At 48.2% G+C, this 18,184-nt stretch overlaps 7 protein-coding genes across 7 annotated transcripts; 5 read left to right on the plus strand and 2 right to left on the minus strand.

The window, feature by feature from the left end:
* Positions 1–87: 87 nt before the first annotated feature.
* Positions 88–1,683, plus strand: SERLADRAFT_457206 (uncharacterized protein; the record flags this gene model as incomplete). The annotated part of the gene is made up of 6 exons (XM_007313625.1): positions 88–271; positions 328–447; positions 524–1,135; positions 1,201–1,310; positions 1,374–1,467; positions 1,521–1,683. The coding sequence occupies 6 exons, from the start codon at positions 97–99 to the stop codon at positions 1,640–1,642; spliced, it is 1,233 nt and encodes a 410-aa protein (XP_007313687.1).
* Positions 1,684–2,409: 726 nt separating this feature from the next.
* Positions 2,410–5,184, plus strand: SERLADRAFT_445265 (uncharacterized protein; the record flags this gene model as incomplete). Its single annotated transcript, XM_007313626.1, has 12 exons — positions 2,410–2,446; positions 2,733–2,778; positions 2,890–2,992; positions 3,078–3,193; positions 3,360–3,480; positions 3,600–3,727; positions 3,876–3,910; positions 3,973–4,270; positions 4,341–4,562; positions 4,648–4,713; positions 4,769–4,915; positions 4,980–5,184. 12 exons carry the CDS (start codon positions 2,410–2,412, stop codon positions 5,059–5,061), a joined length of 1,401 nt encoding a protein of 466 aa, XP_007313688.1.
* A 3,036-nt stretch (positions 5,185–8,220) lies between these two features.
* Positions 8,221–9,280, plus strand: SERLADRAFT_457214 (uncharacterized protein; the record flags this gene model as incomplete). The annotated part of the gene is made up of 4 exons (XM_007313627.1): positions 8,221–8,474; positions 8,543–8,616; positions 8,679–8,811; positions 8,862–9,280. 4 exons carry the CDS (start codon positions 8,271–8,273, stop codon positions 8,895–8,897), a joined length of 447 nt encoding a protein of 148 aa, XP_007313689.1.
* Positions 9,281–9,455: 175 nt separating this feature from the next.
* Positions 9,456–10,664, plus strand: SERLADRAFT_412946 (uncharacterized protein; the record flags this gene model as incomplete). Its single annotated transcript, XM_007313628.1, has 3 exons — positions 9,456–9,838; positions 9,920–10,181; positions 10,242–10,664. The coding sequence occupies 3 exons, from the start codon at positions 9,471–9,473 to the stop codon at positions 10,662–10,664; spliced, it is 1,053 nt and encodes a 350-aa protein (XP_007313690.1).
* Positions 10,665–10,821: 157 nt separating this feature from the next.
* On the minus strand, positions 10,822–12,736 carry SERLADRAFT_412947 (uncharacterized protein; the record flags this gene model as incomplete). The annotated part of the gene is made up of 4 exons (XM_007313629.1): positions 10,822–11,033; positions 11,083–11,095; positions 11,302–11,341; positions 11,394–12,736. 4 exons carry the CDS (start codon positions 12,734–12,736, stop codon positions 10,822–10,824), a joined length of 1,608 nt encoding a protein of 535 aa, XP_007313691.1.
* An 833-nt stretch (positions 12,737–13,569) lies between these two features.
* Positions 13,570–16,473, plus strand: SERLADRAFT_445268 (glycosyltransferase family 4 protein; the record flags this gene model as incomplete). The annotated part of the gene is made up of 8 exons (XM_007313630.1): positions 13,570–13,659; positions 13,712–14,079; positions 14,137–14,288; positions 14,347–14,454; positions 14,512–14,618; positions 14,676–14,844; positions 14,900–15,080; positions 15,138–16,473. 8 exons carry the CDS (start codon positions 13,570–13,572, stop codon positions 15,289–15,291), a joined length of 1,329 nt encoding a protein of 442 aa, XP_007313692.1.
* Positions 16,474–16,496: 23 nt separating this feature from the next.
* Positions 16,497–17,047, minus strand: SERLADRAFT_378331 (uncharacterized protein; the record flags this gene model as incomplete). The annotated part of the gene is made up of 4 exons (XM_007313631.1): positions 16,497–16,514; positions 16,567–16,656; positions 16,713–16,796; positions 16,851–17,047. Coding segments are annotated over 3 exons (214 nt in total), but the record flags the coding sequence as incomplete, so codon positions are not given.
* Positions 17,048–18,184: the final 1,137 nt, after the last annotated feature.

Here is an 18,184-nt window from a genome sequence, read left to right on the forward strand (position 1 = left end):
TAATGCAGTCACCCCGTCACACCTGTCCCATATATGGTATGCATACCTCTCTAGTCACAGTGCTGTCACAGTCCGACGCGTATGCTCAAAGGATGGATGTTATTATTTCTAGCATCTGCCACCATGCCAGCCATCGTTCGAACACCAGTTGTACCAGGAGGTGTCAAGTCTTACTATCAGGCCAAGATAGAAGCTGCAGAACTCCTCATAAACCAGAAAACTCAGAACTTGCGACGCTTGGAAGCCCAGCGTAATGCTCTTAATGCCCGTGGTACGTCAGAAACATCTACAGTTAACATATCCATCTTTTCTGATAGCCTGTACCAGTACGTCTACTCAGAGAAGAGCTTCAGCTGCTCCACGAACCAGGAAGTTATGTCGGAGAAGTAGTCAAAGTGATGGGCAAAACCAAAGTCTTGGTCAAAGTGCAGCCCGAGGGCAAATACAGTGCGTTCATATAACAGTTCTCTCATTCTGTTTCTCATTCTATACGCGAAACATCCTAACGGACCTTTGCTTTCAGTTGTTGACTTGGACTCAGAAATCGACATCTCATCCCTAACCCCTTCCCTCCGTGTCGCCCTCCGTTCCGACTCTTACACCATTCACAAAATTCTCCCCAATAAAGTAGACCCACTCGTCTCCCTCATGATGGTCGAAAAAGTACCAGATAGCACTTACGAAATGGTAGGTGGACTCGACAAACAGATCAAAGAAATCAAAGAAGTCATCGAGCTCCCTGTCAAACATCCCGAGCTCTTCGAAGCTCTCGGAATTGCCCAGCCCAAGGGTGTGCTGCTCTATGGTCCACCTGGAACTGGAAAAACACTTCTCGCGCGTGCTGTAGCACATCACACCGACTGTAAATTTATTCGTGTTTCTGGTTCCGAGCTCGTGCAGAAGTATATCGGAGAGGGAAGTAGAATGGTGCGAGAGTTGTTCGTTATGGCAAGAGAGCACGCACCCAGTATCATCTTCATGGATGAAATTGATTCTATTGGAAGTTCGAGAGGTGAGAGTGGGTCGGGAGGAGGAGATTCAGAGGTGCAGAGAACAATGCTGGAGCTTTTGAACCAGCTTGATGGATTCGAACCGACTAAGAATATCAAAGTCATCATGGCTACGAATCGGATAGGTATGTGACAATTTCTCTTTTATCCTTTGCTTTCGTAGTTCCTAACTGGCTGGTCATACTCGCAGATATTTTGGACTCTGCTCTGCTGCGGCCTGGTCGAATTGACCGAAAGATCGAATTTCCACCACCGGGACCTGAGGCTCGTGTCAGCATTCTGCGTATCCACTCTCGAAAGGTGGGTCTCACGGCGAATTTGTAAAGGTTCAAAGGAACAGAACTCAATTGTTGTTTTAAATAGATGTCATTGCAAAGAGGTATCAATCTCCATGCTCTAGCAGAGAAGATGGGCCAATGTTCGGGTGCAGAGGTCCGTGGTATCTGTACGGAAGCAGGTCAGGTTTATTGCCCATTTTTTGATAAATCCTTTATTAACTTGAGTGCTCAGGGATGTACGCACTACGTGAAAGACGGCAGCACGTTACACAGGAAGATTTCGAGTTTGCTGTGGCGAAGGTTCTCAAGAAGAACCAAGAGGGTAACACGTCGGTCAACAAGCTGTTCTCGTAATCTTTCGCATTCTCCACAATTTTATGACATTTTCAATTTCGCCTGCGCGCGCTTTTGAGAGAGCAAGGATTTATATTGTGAGGTGGTTGCGTGGATGGTGTGTGGACGAGGATGTCTCAGTAGTTTTCTGGCAAGACCTGGTGCGAACATTTGGAAAAGTTAACGTCAATACTGAACCTACGATAAAGTACTGAAAACAGAACATATAGGCAACTATCTAAGTATTCATGCATGTTGGTTGTGTTGTGTGCTGAGCTCACACTTAAACTCAGGCTTCTGCTTTTGCAGTTTAACAATTTAGCGCCCAGCTTCTTACTAACCCAGCGGCTTTCATTCTAGCACAGCGCTCCTTTGAAGCCTTCCACATGAAGTTACTATCTCGAATGGCGAGCCGTACTTATTCTTTCAATGGTCAAATGACCCGTCCCTTCGCTATCACAAGGTTGTTTTCGCGGGTGAAGATGACCTGGAAAGGTTACGGCAAGCTTCCCCAATAAAGGATCCGGAGTGGATACTAGTACTGCATTGAGAGAGAATACATAGGTAGTTATAAATACGAGTGGGGCTAATGATCACAAGGACCTGCACTTCGTCTTGGCCGGCTCATTTGACACATCTCTGGTAATCCGTATCTCAACGTTCAGGCTATCACCCATCGTAACGTAGTGCTCCTTCATCCTGTTTGACACTGTCGTGCTGAATTTATTTTTACTAGGTTATCCGAGTTCTTGCGTGCCCCAACATCATAACAAAGGCGTACCATTATAATGGCGAGTGCGAAGATTATAAGTTTCGAGACTCATGGTGAGTAGTGTCCTGCATCATCCTACCCAGGTCCTTTCTCTCCTTCATTCTGCTTTATGTTTCTTGTGGTGTACCACCTGTCTATGATTCAGGGGTTACCTGTCACTTGTGCATAAAGATGAGGTACATGGTATAGGGCCTGCATATGACAACGCAATAGCTAGTTATCGTCTTCTTGGGTATATGCTAGCTCGATGGGCTGGGCTAAGTACAAGTGTATGGTTGCATTGATTTTTCTTCTTTCAACCACGTTCAAATGGGTCAACTGAACTTCCATCGTTGGCAGATGTGCGCTTTCCAACCTCTCTTACGGGAGATGGGACTGATGCTATGTATGCTGTCCTCTATTATCCCATATGCACTCAACTACTCGCTAACGCTAATATTAATATCTTGCTATGACGGAACAAAATGCTCATTCGTGTATCCATTACTCAATACAGGAACACCGACTGCGACTACTCCTCTGCCTATGTCACACTCTATACTTCCTCATCCCTCGTGGGCCACGGTATGACATTCACCATCGGCCGTGGAAACGAGATCGTGAGTGCTTGAGTTTTCTTTGTCTATTTCCTTTCGGTTCTACTTTTATGGCCCCACCACTTATGCCTTCTCACCATCTACTTAGGTGTGTCAAGCAATCAAAGCGGTTGCCTCGAGGCTTGTTGGATGTGATACGGAAGAATTGTTCGCTGACATGGGTGCTGCATGGGAGCACTTGTTGGCCGACTCCCAGCTGAGATGGTAAGCTTATGTTTTGGCGTTTCACCCTTCTACACCAGACAGATCATCGGATGGAAGTGACCTCAGGCTTGAGAGTGACTTTTCATTTCCTACTTCTTCGTGTTTTTTTTCACTTGCATATAAATGTTTCGCGACAAAATGGCAACTAAAAAAAAAATCGGTATAGGATTGGTCCTGAGAAGGGTGTCATCCACATTGCCACCGGAGCTGTCAACAATGCGCTCTGGGACATGTATGCGCGTGCGCGAGGAAAGCCGCTCTGGAAACTCGTCGTGGACATGTCACCCGTACGTCTATCCGACAGGGTTCTTGTTCTTCGTTTCGTTATGTGTCCTTCCGTTAATACTCATCCTCACTGCCCATGTTTTCTCTCTCATTATTTTACTCGCTTAACCCCTGAGTACAGGAAGAACTTGTCAGTGCAACTGCTTTCCGCTACATTAGCGACGCGCTCACACGCGAAGAAGCACTGGCGATGCTCAAAGCCAAGGAGGCAGAGAAGAAGGAGAGGGAGGCTAAAGTTAAAGAGATTGGGTGCGCCTTCTTTTTCATTATGACATCTGCTCGGGGAACCAAAATGCGATGTCTCATACATTTATGAAGTCTTGATACTGTCATGCTTTATCCTTGCTTTTCGGATTCTTCTAGACGTTTATCGCTCACCTGCTTTGGTCCGACACAGATATCCCGCCTATATTACTTCTGCTGGTTGGCTTGGTAGAGTGCATTCCCCTTCTTCCTTCCTTTACTCCTGACGTCACTCTTTGGCTATACATTAGGCTATGATGACGAAAAAGTGGCCCGCCTTACCAAAGATGCCGTGGCCGCAGGGTTCAGTCACTTCAAGATGAAAGTTGGCTCTGACCTCGCCGCCGACCTCCGCAGGGGCAAAATTATCCGTTCCATCATTGATGACCCACAATACCTCCCTCGCACTGCCTCTGGCCAGTCAGGGCACGTTACTGAAGGACGAAATGCTGGGCCGACGGGTGCAGTGCTCATGGTCGATGCGAACCAAGTGTGGGATGTGCCGCAGGCTATTGAGTATGTGAAAGGTCTGAAAGATATCAAACCTTGGTTCGTCGGGCTATTCTGCTTCTTCTATTGCCGTAGCACTCAATATCACGCTTAATACTCTGAAATGCAGGTTCATCGAGGAACCGACAGCGCCAGACGACATTCTCGGACATGCTGCCATTCGGACTGCACTCAAACCATACGGGATTGGTGTCGCAACCGGTGAACATGCGCATAACCGCATGATCTTCAAGCAGCTTCTCCAAGCACAGGCCATTGACGTCTGCCAGATTGATGCGTGCCGCCTCGCAGGAGTGAGCGAGGTTCTGAGTGTCCTCTTGATGGCTGCAAAGTGAGTCCGGAAGGGTTTCTTACGTACAGAATCCTTCTTTTGTGTTTCATTTATGCTGTTCATGTTCTGATCACCGAAATTGCAGGTTTGGTGTACCTGTGTGCCCTCACGCAGGCGGTGTCGGTCTGTGCGAGTATACGATCCACCTCAGGTGGGTACTTTCCTCGCCTGTCTTTCGCTTCGTACTCACACCGCAATTATAACAGCCTCATCGACTACATCGCGATCTCAGGCTCGATGGAACGAAATGTGCTAGAGTTTGCCACTCACTTACACGAGCATTTCCTCTACCCCTGCTCGATCACCGCTCAGGGGAGATACAACGTCCCTATGAATCCAGCTGAAGGTTACAGGTATGTCCGCATGGGATCTCGATTGTGCTGTGTTGCATACCATTAATGTGCCTTGAATGTATAGCATCGAGATGCACAGATCAAGCATTTCCGAATACGAATACCCCGATGGATCGTACTGGGTTAAATCCAGAGGTATGAAGTGAGTGACTTGGAGTACGAAATACCTGAAATGGCGCGCCGAAGAAAGACGATTGAAAATATGGTTCGGGGGTTGTATGCGCATTATCATTACCACTTGTCATTGTATGTATTTATATTCATTGCCCACCAAGAGAAATACAAGCTTTTTCAATATGTATGGTTCAAACATGAAACGCCGGAAACGCGGCCAGGATCAACACTCAACATTCAACATTCACAGCAGTCCTGATTATATGAAACCGGCACAGCGTCGATTGGTTGTGCATATGCGTATAGCCTGCACAGCTGATAAAAGCATTAATTCATTCGTGAAGAGTAACATCGCAGATTCATGTCCATAGAAGGTAGTTTAACGTCACAACAGGGTAGTAATCCGAAAAGTCAATAAAGATCGAAAAAGTGCGAAGTGGAGTGCTGTGGTCAGGGTTACATATGAGTAAGTAAGAGGCCATAGAAAACACCAACTAACAAAAGCAATACAAACTAGAGAAATGTGAACAAAAGGAGAAATTCAATCCAGTGGATCTCCCCAGTCATTCGATGATAACACAGGCTAGTGTAATCAGCGAATGAACGCCTACTCCAAGTTAGGCGGAGGCATATCAGGGATCAGATAATGCACGGGTTGATTGTTCCCAAAGCTACTCTTGTGAGAAAGTTCAGGAACACCACGAGGTGGCTCAACTTCTGGCCCATGAGACAGCGAAGATACCCCGGTTCCTGTTGCAATGGACTGCGTCTCTGGCGTGCGTGAGTCGAGAATGCTGGTGCTACTATCCTGGAGCTCGTGAGGGTTGTACTGAGGAACAGGCTTGCGTGGCGTGCGACGCGTTCCAGGACCGTTGTTTGAGGCTGAGCGTCCCATAGGGATCATTTCAGCTGGGTTCTGGTCATATGACTGTCGGGGACTGGTCGGCGTGCGAGGCAAGCTTAAGGCAGGTAGTACGGGCATCGACAAACGCTCGGTGCGCATGTACATAGGTTTATCCATAGACGAACGCAACCTCTGCGCTTGTTGTTCAAAGCTATTTTGCGAAGCACGGACAGAAGAAGACCGGGGACGCGCATCCTTGGCGATGCCTCCCACGCTGCTCAACGAGGACGTCGACTCACGTCGGGGGTTGAACGAGAGTGGAGGGATGAGGTCGAATGGATTGATACTTGGAGGGGAGTTGCCAGAGAGAGAGGGTATTTTCTCGCGAAGGGACGCAATGTCTGCTTCCGATCCTCCGGGAGAGGGAGGATCCGAGTTGCCATTCCCTGCACTTGGGAGTATTCCACCCATGGACTCCGAGTGTCCGTGGTAGTGTGCAGTTGCGAGCTCGCGTGCACTCCTTGCAGGCTTGACTTTCACGTCATTGGAAGTTAAAGATCCCCATCTCCCCACCGCTCCTGTTCCCCCGTTCTTGGGGCGGCGACGGGAACGAAGAAATAATAAGAGTGCAACGATGGCAATTAGACCAAGTATTCCACCAACGACACCTCCCGCAATAGCTCCTGTGTTTGATTTAGAAACAGCAGCAGAACCAGCGGAAGATGATGCGGTGGGAACGCCTGACGTAGAAACTGTTGTAGAAGTCGAGTTTGTGATGCATGATGTATCAGTACCGTTGGTAACGAAAAAAGTACGAGAGAAGGTGGTTTGTCCTCCTGAAAAGTTACCCTGAATTTCATACAAACCCTGGGACACATCTACTGCAGCCCATTTCCAGAATTGAGCAGATGCGCTGATGTTGGTTAAAGAAACGACTACGTTCTCTGGATTTTGTCTCTTTTGCGAGAATCCAACGCGATAAGGCTGAGCAGGGAGGGCGTCAAGACGGTCCAAAGGGCTCATGCGCACTGCCGACAGGGAGAGGTCGACTGAAGGTCCAGTGTATGACCATGAGATATTGGCAGAGGTGCATGTCGTCATGTTCATAACAGTGTTAAACGAAGGACTCGGTGCCGAAGACGAAGTCGGCGAGGGGGAGTTTGATGTTAGGGTGGTCATGGTGGGTGTGGCAGAAGAAGCAGGAGATGCTACAGACGAAGCAGGAGGGGATGCGACAGACGAAGCAGGCGGAGATGCTGTAGACGAAGCAGGAGGAGACTCGGACGTGTGCGAAGTTTGGAGAATTGATCCCGGAAGTGATACGGACATGGCCGTTGAGGATACAGAGGGTGTTAGGGGAACGAGAGATACCCTTCCTGGCCCTTGACGCGCTTGGTTGACCTGTGCGCCTGCGAGAGCTGGTATAGCTCTTGCAATGGAGAAGACAAGAACAAGAGCGGCTATCTGACGCATCTTATCCCTTTGGAGCGCCTGTCAAAAAATTACACAGCGTACGGCAGAGCACAAAAAGCTTACGGCTATGTTCCGCAGGCACAAATGAACCTGAACGGACCCACGAGCGCCAAATGTGTTATTGTGCTTGCTCGCTGGGCACGTTTACTGCCAGAGTAGACAGAGATGCGGGTGGAGGAGTGTAACCTGGGAGGCCTCAAAACAATTGCATGGGACCATGCATTTAGCAAGGCGGAGTGTCCACGTGCCTAACAACCCTTGTGCTCCCGCGGATGCTTCCACAAGCCTCAGCACTCCCTCCCATGCGTTCCGCTGTCCGTAGTACACCGATTGGGCCTTGAGGGAATGAAAGGCTGTTACGGTGCATTGACAGAACTGCTCATACAGTGGCTTTTTCGTCATCTGGCACTTCGTTCAGGAAACCTAATCCATCACCCTGAAAACGTAGCAACCAGCTATGGTTACGACACTATATCATTTATCATCGGTTCAATGGTCTAGTGGTTATGATTTCTGTCTTACACACAGAAGGTCCTGAGTTCAATCCTCAGTTGAGCCAATATTTTTGCTTTTCTCGCAGCTGCTACTAATAAGCACTCTCATTACATTGTACCTTATCTTTTACACGTATAACCGGCTCTACTTTGTTTCTATTCTTGGGACTACTCAATGATTACTTTAATTCTTTTCACTGCAGGTTGTACTGTAACTTGCTTAGCTATGTTTAACATAGCTATAGCTATAGGGGCAAGCATTTGAATAGATGGAGAAAACAGGTCAGTTAATCTGACGTCACAGACGATAACGAGGTGCAACACAGAACGTCAGACTGGAATCCGGAAGTATAAAATAGCCTAGCCCCTATGGTCAAGTCGAACTCTTTTCAACTCCCACTACGAATCACATCCACACCAAATATTAAGCATGTCGAAATCGAACGAAGATATCATCCGCGAACAAGCTTCCTCACTCCGGGAAAAATCTGACTACAAATCTCATGTCAGGTTTCAGCCCACCTCGACAGCAACCTCCGAGGAGAGTGGTGTCAACGAGTCTGGCGTCACAGGTTTTCCTGGAGCTGACGTTCGCGTTGGTCGCATGGGGCAGACAGGCGGGGGGACGAACCCGGTGAGCTATCTCAGCAAGTAGAATCAAGTACGGTACCAAATTGACACCACTCCCTTGGGATTCTGCAGCAAATTATCCCTCCAGAAGAGGGAGGCGAAGGGAAAGAGGGCACTATGTCGGATATGTATGAGAGTACCATAGGGTGAGTTCACTTGTCGAAATTCATTCCGGTTCTGGAGCATTGACGGGTGGACCGTGGTACAGAAACAAGGCTGACATACGGGCGCACGTCCGTGAGACTAACCCCTCGGTCAACCTCAGTGGAGACAACGTGAGGACCGAGGTGAGCGGGACTGGCGCAGCGTCAGGCCGACGGCCAAGGCAGGAACTCACTGAGGTATTGCACAGTTCCCTGTTCTTGATCCGTCGCTGATAAACCATCCGCAGGATCAAATGGAGGGCGCTAGATCTCGATATGTTTAGGTCAACCCGCATATGCAAAGCAACATATTTTATACGTACGATCAGAAAGAATGAAGCCGACATCCAGATAATAAAGATCCAACTTCGTAACGAATGCACCTAAGTTGGTGACGACCATTTACAGTGATAAACATGTTTACGAACCTGTGACTGGCAAACTACATTTCTGACGCTGTATTAGAAGACATGTTAGAAGACCTGGCGTAAAGGAATGAAGATATTAATGACTGCCTTAACATTTGCAAATATCAGGCTGTCCTAACAATTTCATTGTGCACCATCCCTCCCTACCGATAGTTTTCGCTGTGCTATTCGGGTACCGATACCTGCACTACTATTAGTATTAGACATATTTGTATTACCGCATTCATCTGATTCACGGTATCTGCACCATGGAAACCTTTTGTAAATTGTAACAATGTCAGAAAACACGCTGACTGAAGGGAACAAGCGTTCATGAAAAGAAGGAACTGCAGGAGACTAAAAAGCCCAACCGTTTGGATAACCGCGAATATCGCTTCCCGATAACCGATCCGACCTGGTTTCGTGTTTCCTGACTGGGCTGTCTATAGCATGCCTCTCGTTTCTCTCTCTTTCCTATTTACCTCCATCGCCATAACCGCAGCATGGCTCTACATCACCCGCCGTAACTCATCTGCAAATGTCTCTGCTCTCCCATCCCTGCATCCCTTCCTCAGCGCCATCGTTCTCCTCCATAGTCTCTTTATACTCCATTCTGCCATCGTTTGTCCCCCAGCCAACCTCTTCAATCGACTCAACGTACCACTGACAACTTCTGTGGAGCGTATACGGTTTCTGCTTGTTAGGGAAGCTGGCATAGCTACTGATACGGCCGGAGCCGCCACCATTCAACTGCCAAAAGGTATAGAGTATCTACTTAACAAGCTTAATTCGGCTGAGTCAAGGATGCTGTACACAAGGTCTGTGGATGGTTTTGGTTAAGGCTCAATTGTTGGCTTTTGTAGCCATCGTTCCCACTACTGATACTGACTGGCACTCAGGTTCGGTCAGCGTGCTATACAAACTTGCCAGCACTGCTCTTCCTCCGCCGACTATGCCCTCTTCGCCCTGCCTCGCCCATTACTCGCCTATATCCGTTCAGCTGCTGTCATTTCTTTTGTCACAACTCGAGGAATGGGCAAAGAGCGTTGGCGCACCTACGCACTCACCGCCCTACTCTGTGCTGCCCTCGTAGAGGCATATATGGTCGTTATCGCAAGCGCAACCGTACCGATTCCCCGCGATGGCAGGGGCGCTATCATGGTACGTTCTCCTTCACTCTCATTTCCCATCGTTCACTTTCGAACTCATGCTTTTCTCCAGTGGCATGATATCATATTTCTATGTCGACACGTGCTGTTCTTTATTCTCCCCATTATCACCATCATCCTCCCCTCCTCATCGACATTTGGTGGTCCTCTCGCTTTTCTCCCTCCTGCACTGATGAACCTTGAACAGGCCATCACACGTGCTCATCTACTAAAATACGTACGAGGCAGTGTGATGCGCCGCGCAGAGCTGCGTGAACGGGCAAGTCGTTGGTGGTCCCGTGATGCGAGGGAAGGATCGTGGGGGCGCAATGATGAAAATGTCCAGCGTACCGCGGAGAAGCTCGGGCTGGGTTATGGCCCATTTGGAAACGAGGACGGTGTGGGTGAGGGAATCGCGGAGGGAAAACTAAAGATGGGCGCGAGAATGGCTGTAGAGACCCTCAAGGGTGGTTTTAATAACCTGCAGTCTACCTGACAAGTTAGGAAATGCTAAATTGTACTATCGAATTTCGAGACGCAGAATTAAATATTTCTCGATTGATTCTTGTATCGGACACTGAAGTCTAGGATTCGTGATCGTAAATGGCTTGTAATTAAATCGAAAAAAAAAGTGGTTCAACTGAGGATCGAACTCAGAACCTTCTGTGTGCATATCCCACATGTGAGACAGAAATCATAACCATTAGACCATTGAACCGACAAGGCGCATTCACGCCCATGACGTTCCGTATTGATCGACAATTAACATGAAATTTCGGAGGAAGCAGCAAAGTTTGGGTTGACATGTAGATACACTGCTCCGTGTCTTTATCAGACACCAGTAACCCAAACATGTCGGATTCCACTGAACATCCCATATAGATGATACGCAGCCCATAGCTAGACAAACACACCTCCCAGACAATCCTTGATGATTATAGGAAATGGGGGAAAGGATCGGAAGTCCAAGATGAAGATCCTACCTGAGAAGTGAAACGTTCCAAAAGTAAAGGCCAGACATCCGCAGTTACGCAGCCTTATATTGAGACGTGCCCGAAACTGACATGTCCCTTTTTGAACAGGAAACACTATCTTATGTTCATGCTCTGAAGCTCCCTCTGCCCCATGCGTACCTCCTCCATTATCTCGCCGTCCATTATCCCGTGTAAATAACTAGGCAAAACATTAACATATATTATTTCTATGCAATAAGCATCGTACGTACCACTCTCCAATCATCCTAAAACACTTGCTCTCTATCTCTCGCAAAACAAACGGTAATTCGCTCCCAAGAAGTACGCAGACTTTGTCGCCACACCTAGCAGTGCGTGGTCCTATTCTCATGTACCCAGCAGTAGTCGTAAAGAAGCATCTACCATTCAACAAGCGCAGAGATTCGCTCATGTTATGGAGAAGCGCATCTACTTCCTCAGCAGACTTTGGAAGGATGTGTACAGGCTCGGTTCTCGATTCAAGTAGTCGTTTCGGAGTGGCGCTTTCTGCATCGAGATATGGGACTCTGCAGTCCAGAAGAATTGACCTGTAGAAGGCACTGCGTTGACTCCCCCCAGCTATGTAAGGCTCAGCGCTTCCCATGACTGCCTCTGCTTTAGGTTTCTCGACGATTTTTGGAGTGGGAACGCGGTCTCCCTGTTTTGAATATTCGTCCAGGTCGAAGAGCATCATCAAGTCCATTTGGGCGATCGAATCTAATTCAACACCATCCACAATCATTTCATCAGATTCGTTGAATCTGATGTTGGCTACCAGCCCTGCCAATTCAGCTTCACCAGCAGCATACACCTTATTCGGGCGAGAATGTACAGCGTCGCCGAGCCGTGGGTCTGGATTGTTCAAGGTCCATGAAAAAAAGTTATTAGGCTGTACGCATTCTTGAGTTTCTTTGTCGGTCATACCCAACAGTGCAAATATCTTATCCCTCGGATCAGTGGCCTTGAAAAAATGAGTTATTTTCAACAGCGAAGAGAGATCTACAGGTTGTCCCTGGGCGATCGGATTAGTGACGACTTCGAAAACAGATCTGCTTGTCGATGCGAGTCTTATGATCGTTGCAACATCTGGGTCCGCGTCCGTGTGCAAAGCCCACTGCCATGAGTGCTTGAGTTCTGCGAGCAATCCTTCCATCGCAGACCATGGAATTGATCGCAATCCACAAAGAATCCTGGCACATCTAGCAAAGGCAACTTCTTGTGTCACCCAGACTCTTCTCCACCAGGGGCGCATCATAAGCCACCCCAAAGCCATCCAGCGATCCCGGAGCATAGGATCGTTTAACACTTTCTTGCCTTCGCCAGCAATCTTGGCGTCTTCTAACAGATGAGGCAGCTCCAAAACGAAATTCAGCGCTGTGTCAGATAAGTCTGAGCCCTCGCCGAGCCAGATGAGCACCTCTTGCGCCCCTTTATAGATGTACTGCATCTGGCTCACTTGATCTCGTCGCTCATCAAGGTCGTCTTGATTGATGCAGATTGCATCAGCCCAAAGGATGACTGATCTGTCTTTTGCGACGTATGTTATAGAGGGCTTTGTAAAGATTTTCTCGGACATTGAAAAGGTGCGTCCCGAGTTTTATCTGCCAACCCCGTTGGTAGGGGCTGCCCCAGGTGTACGACAAGGCATGGTATGACGGGGTGTCTTTGAAGAGGTGGATGGACAGCTCACACTCCACTAGTTCAGGATTTGATGATGGTGGGAGAATGGTGAGGAGACGGAATGACTTCAGTTCAGGTAGTGGTGAGTATATATCCGCTGACATGTTGATTATATCGGAGGATGTTTTGAGAGCATGGAGCTCAGATGATCTTGAAGGGTATTGGCAAACTTCAAGTATCTCTCCAAGACTCAACAGATGAGAGAACCGAGCATCTGGCGTAGATACCTACTGATGGAACTTGGGGTGCCAGTGAGGGCGAGCGCTACCTTTAAATTGTGACCTCGAAACAGAGGACCTCTAGAGTTTGGCGCTAGTTATAAGTGTTGCAGAAAAGTCATCAATCATCAGTTTGATATCAATGAACTTTACTGGTCATTTACTTGTATGTTAATGTGCAAAGTTCAATTTGAGGGAGCAGACAGACAGACGCTACTAGTAAAAGTCACTTGAAACTGGAGTGTTCATCCCAGTCCAAGTCACGGTACTGCTTCACTCTGGCGCGCGTCCGTGATCCCGTGATACAGGAAGCGGTAAAGCAGTCCTTTCAATTTAGCCTTTCGAATATTCAATATTCAATATTCAATAGCCTGCAAATCGATTGACGGACATAGCTTGGCTCCAATCAGTTATTCAGCGAGGATGGATGTAACGGCAACCATGCCTCCAACGGCCATTGCGTAGGTCCACTGGTTGCGTTAGGTAGCATAATTTGACGTGGTTGAGCAGCATGGTTTCAGACTTTTTCCATCCAAACGTAGGTGGTGTTGAGAACCATACATACATGCTTAGCATCAGCCTCATACGCCGAGGTCATAAGGTGCGTCAATGCAGATTTGACTATACACAACTCAGTTCTCTGAATTTCCTAGGTCATAGTTATCACCCACAGTCACCCCCCAGACCGCGTCGGAATTCGCTGGATACTACCCTCCCTAAAAATTTACTATATCCCGTTCCCCACCATCGCCTCTTCGGCCACTTTACCGAACTACTTTACCTTCCTTCCGTATCTACGCACGATCCTGCTGAGAGAACACATCTGCCTCATACATGCCCACGCGAGCCTTTCTTCTCTTGGACAGGAGGCTATATTGCATGCACACCTAATGGGAGTGCGGACAGTGTTCACAGACCATAGCCTGTTTGGCTTTGCGGACGCTGCAAGTATACTCACTAACAAATTAGTGGCTGCGGCATTGAAAAATGTTGATGCTGTTATATGCGTATCCCACACGGGGTTAGTTTCTGCACAGTTTTATAATTTGTGCCATTGACACCAACGTATTTCCTGTAGCCGAGAAAACACGGTTTTACGCGGCCAGCTTTTCGAGAAATCTGAATACGACCCGTCAGCACTCTCAGTCAGACAAAATGTCTACGTCATACCCAACGCTCTCGTAGCAGATCAATTCAAACCTGCCACAGAACCACTGCCTTTGGACACAAGTAAGAGTCATATCTTGATTTGGCTTTCATCTGAACGCGCTTATCCTTTCCATTTTAGTCAATATTGTGGTATTGTCTCGACTTGCATACAGGAAAGGTATCGATCTGCTAGTAGCCGTTGCACCGAGAATTTGTGCTGCTTTCCCAAACGTTAACTTTATAGTAGGTACGTATTATATGTTACTACGGTCATGTCCGATTATCCACCCAGGGCTTTTTGTAGGTGGAGATGGGCCCAAGTTGATTGATCTACTACAAATGAGGGAGCGACATCTCTTGCAAGACCGCATCGAGTTACTTGGTCCTGTGCGGCACAGCGACGTACGAGATGTAAGCTGCCCTAATCCATGATTCTATTACTCCTCAAACCGATAGAATGTGTAAAAGGTCCTCGTTCGTGGGTCTATATTCCTAAACACCTCTTTGACGGAATCTTTCGGAATTGCCATACTCGAGGCCGCCTGTGCAGGTCTATATGTCGTGGCCACGCGCGTCGGAGGTGTCCCCGAAATCCTACCTGAAGACATGATCTCGCTGGCTAATCCCGACGAAGATGGTACTGTTTCTCCCTCTCAATCGACAGGTTTCTGGCTTGTTGAAATTTGAACCAGATGTTTTCTTTGCCCTGACAAGGGCGATCGAAATTGTCGCGATGGGCAAGCATAGCCCCATGGAGGCTCATGAACGTGTAAAGAATTTTTATAACTGGAATGACATCGCAGAACGGACAGAAAAGGTCTACGAGTCTGTGTTTGCCACCGAACAAATCGATCTATGGAGTAGAATGCAACGGTAGGCTGCTTTAGTCTGTTCTAATAACCTGAACTAACTGGTTGCTCGACTTTACAGGACTATGGAGTTGGGACCTTTTGCTGGTCCTATTTACACCATTATTCTGGTGGTTGATTGTCTATTTTTTGTGTTCCTTGAATGGTGGTTGCCTAGGGATGATTTGGATTTTGTTATGCAGCAATGGGACCTTTCTATCACTGGAGTGCGGTAACCGCCTCTTCTCAGATAGAACAAGTCATCGGTGTAGTAGGCTATACAAAGAGCACATAAAATGTACTGTAATTTTATTTCGGAAACATAATACGATATCAAAGTGGATGAACATAATACGCTTCATCAGTTGTGACGATTGCAATTAGGAGAGCCAAATGACAAGATTGCGATGATTTAAGTAACCCTTTTCCCTCTCCTTCCTTTCGTACTCCGTCTCCTACTTCTTTTCAAAGCGCCTTCATCACCTTCTTCATCAACTTCCATAGTGGTCTCATCCGCCAGCATCTCATCCCTATCTCTCTTGATTGGTAGCTGTACACGCTCTCTGAGCGATGGAGACTGTGTCGCTGTTGTACCTGTAGCAGCGTTGGCAGTGTCGAGGGATAGGCGATCCAAAAGAGAGCCTCCGCGACGGGGAGCTGAGCGATCGTAGCTAGACTTCGGTGACCTTCCTCCGGAATCACCAAAGTATTCACTACTCCGTTCACTTGGTCGCGGCACCTCATCAACAAAATGATCAGAGCGAATGTTGTCAGCTGTTAATTCAGTCCGACGGGATCGCATTCTTGCACCAAGAGTGCGCGCAGGTTCATCATCTGGGCGAGGCAGCAAGGGGGCTACCATAGCTGGGACCGCACGCTCTCCATGCATTTTTGCGGCAGTGGATGCAAGGAAAGGCTCTCGTTCTGATTGCTGGTTTATGCCACCTCGGTCATCATTAACCACATAATGGTCCCCCTTCGCATCTTGGAAACTCGCTCGAGTAGAGTCTGCGGTGTTGCTATTAAATTTATGAGCCACAGGCATGCCACGAGGGCCACGAGATCCTTGCATCTCATGATGGTCGCTTAGGCGTCCTTCCAAAGTGAGGGAATTACGACGAGCAATTGGACGAGTGGAGACCTGGTCTCGATCGTGCTCCGGGTAGTTGCTCTTGTGACGCAAACTGTAACTTTCACGGGAAGTCGGATAAGTTGTATTATCAAAAGGAACACGCTGACGGGGACTTTCTGGGTGACGACCAGCGGAGCGCGCTCGTTCTGTAGAGTACGGCGGTTCCTCCCAAAGGGAGACCATAGAAGAGTCTCTGGATAAAGGCGGAGGAGATCCATGAGAGTCGTCACGATATTGACTGGTCGGATGGTGAGCATCCGGGGACTGCCTTCTAGGTACCCATGGGCGTGTAGACTCAGCTGGGCCAATGGGTGGACCGAATCGCGACTGGTACACGCGCTTAAGCCAACGAGATCATCAGGTGAATATAATAACGCACCTCTTTCCCACCATGCCACGAACGAGGAGCTACATTAGCCGAAGTATTACGGCCCGATAAAGGAGGAGAAAGGGGGCGACGGATGGATATCTGCATATTATGACTTAGTTATACTAGTAATCATGCTGGTCAGACAATATACATACAGGAGAGACGGTTCGGCCATTTTTCCCTTGATCGTTCTCAATAACCTGTTGAGCAGATTGCTGGAGAGGTACATCAAAGTGGGGCTGATTGGATATCATGAATGGATAGATATCATGGCCACTGAAATATTGACTTACAGGACGTTCATAAGATTCTCTACTGATAAGAGGACTATATCGTGCTCCCTTGTTTCGTCCACGTTCACCTTCATTCATAAGTGGTTCCTGGCGGCGATCACCAGTAATGGCAGAAAATGGTGTCGCTACAGAATCAGTAGAGGCGCTGGGAAATTGACCTTTTCTGCTCCCAATAGGTATGCTGTTAGTGCCCGAGACTTTTGGAACCTGCCCATGGATTGGACGTAAAATATCCTCTCGACGCTGTGGGATTTCTCTAGGTAAATCTTGCCGATCCTAAAGAAGCCAAATCACAACCAGAGTAAGGATTATTTACGGATACGACTAACCTGATAATGTCCTACACTTGGACGGGCTCGAAAGTAATCGCGGGAGCGTGCATCTGGGATGTCACTGGGGCGAGGATCATGGCGCGAACGACCGTCTGGCTGATACACATCACGACGTGAGTCGAAACCGCCATCGCGAGTGGCATGGAGTGAGCGGTCCTTCAAGCTGTTTCCTTCATAATCAGTTCTATCTGCACGTTGTACAAAAAGCGGATTGGTAGGCGATCGTCCTGAAAATAGCTGGGGCCCCGGTTTGCTCGCCATTGCCCTTGGTCCTCTGGGTAAAGCATCACCATGCCCCTCGGCATCGATACCGCTGGATGTAGGTCGACGGGGGAGGTCAATAGACTTCAAAGAAGAGTGCCTTGCAGAAGGTAAGTCATCAACATCCATTGCTGTATCTCTCGCATTCTCATCAGCAAAACCACCATCATTCCTTTTGTTTCCGCTTCTGGTCCCAGCTGCAGTAAGAGGACTTCGAGCAACGCGGCGACCATAATCAGCGGAAACCGTCTCCCTCGCTGGTAGAAGCTGAGGATGACTCCTGGGGCCTGAAGGAAGACTCGTATCGATATTGCTGGGTCTTGCAGGTAACCCGTTATCCTTGGGGCCGCCGGGTACACCGGAAGAAGGTAAAGACACCTGTTCTGGCTTAGCGGGATAAAATCTCGATCCCTCACGGAAACTAGCTGTTTGAGGGGGTAAAGGTTGGCGCTTTCGTTGGCCTATAGATGCAGAGTGGGTGCGCGGATAGGACATCGCGTTGACATGAGATAGGATGCAAATGATGGAAAGAACGTACGTTGAGTCTCGACCAGGGGGGATGAAGAGGAAACATGCAGAGATCTGTCTAACTGCACAGGTGGTTCGATTTCCGGTGACATACGACGTTTTGCAGAACCTGGAACAGGCTCGAATTCGCGGTCATCTGTACGTCTATGCGTCATATTGATGTCCGTACTCAACTCTGCACTCGGAGGATACGATTCCCTTGGCTTCCTCTCC

Source organism: Serpula lacrymans, assembly GCF_000218685.1.
Source record: "Serpula lacrymans var. lacrymans S7.9 unplaced genomic scaffold SERLAscaffold_2, whole genome shotgun sequence".
Lineage (NCBI taxonomy): Eukaryota > Fungi > Basidiomycota > Agaricomycetes > Boletales > Serpulaceae > Serpula > Serpula lacrymans.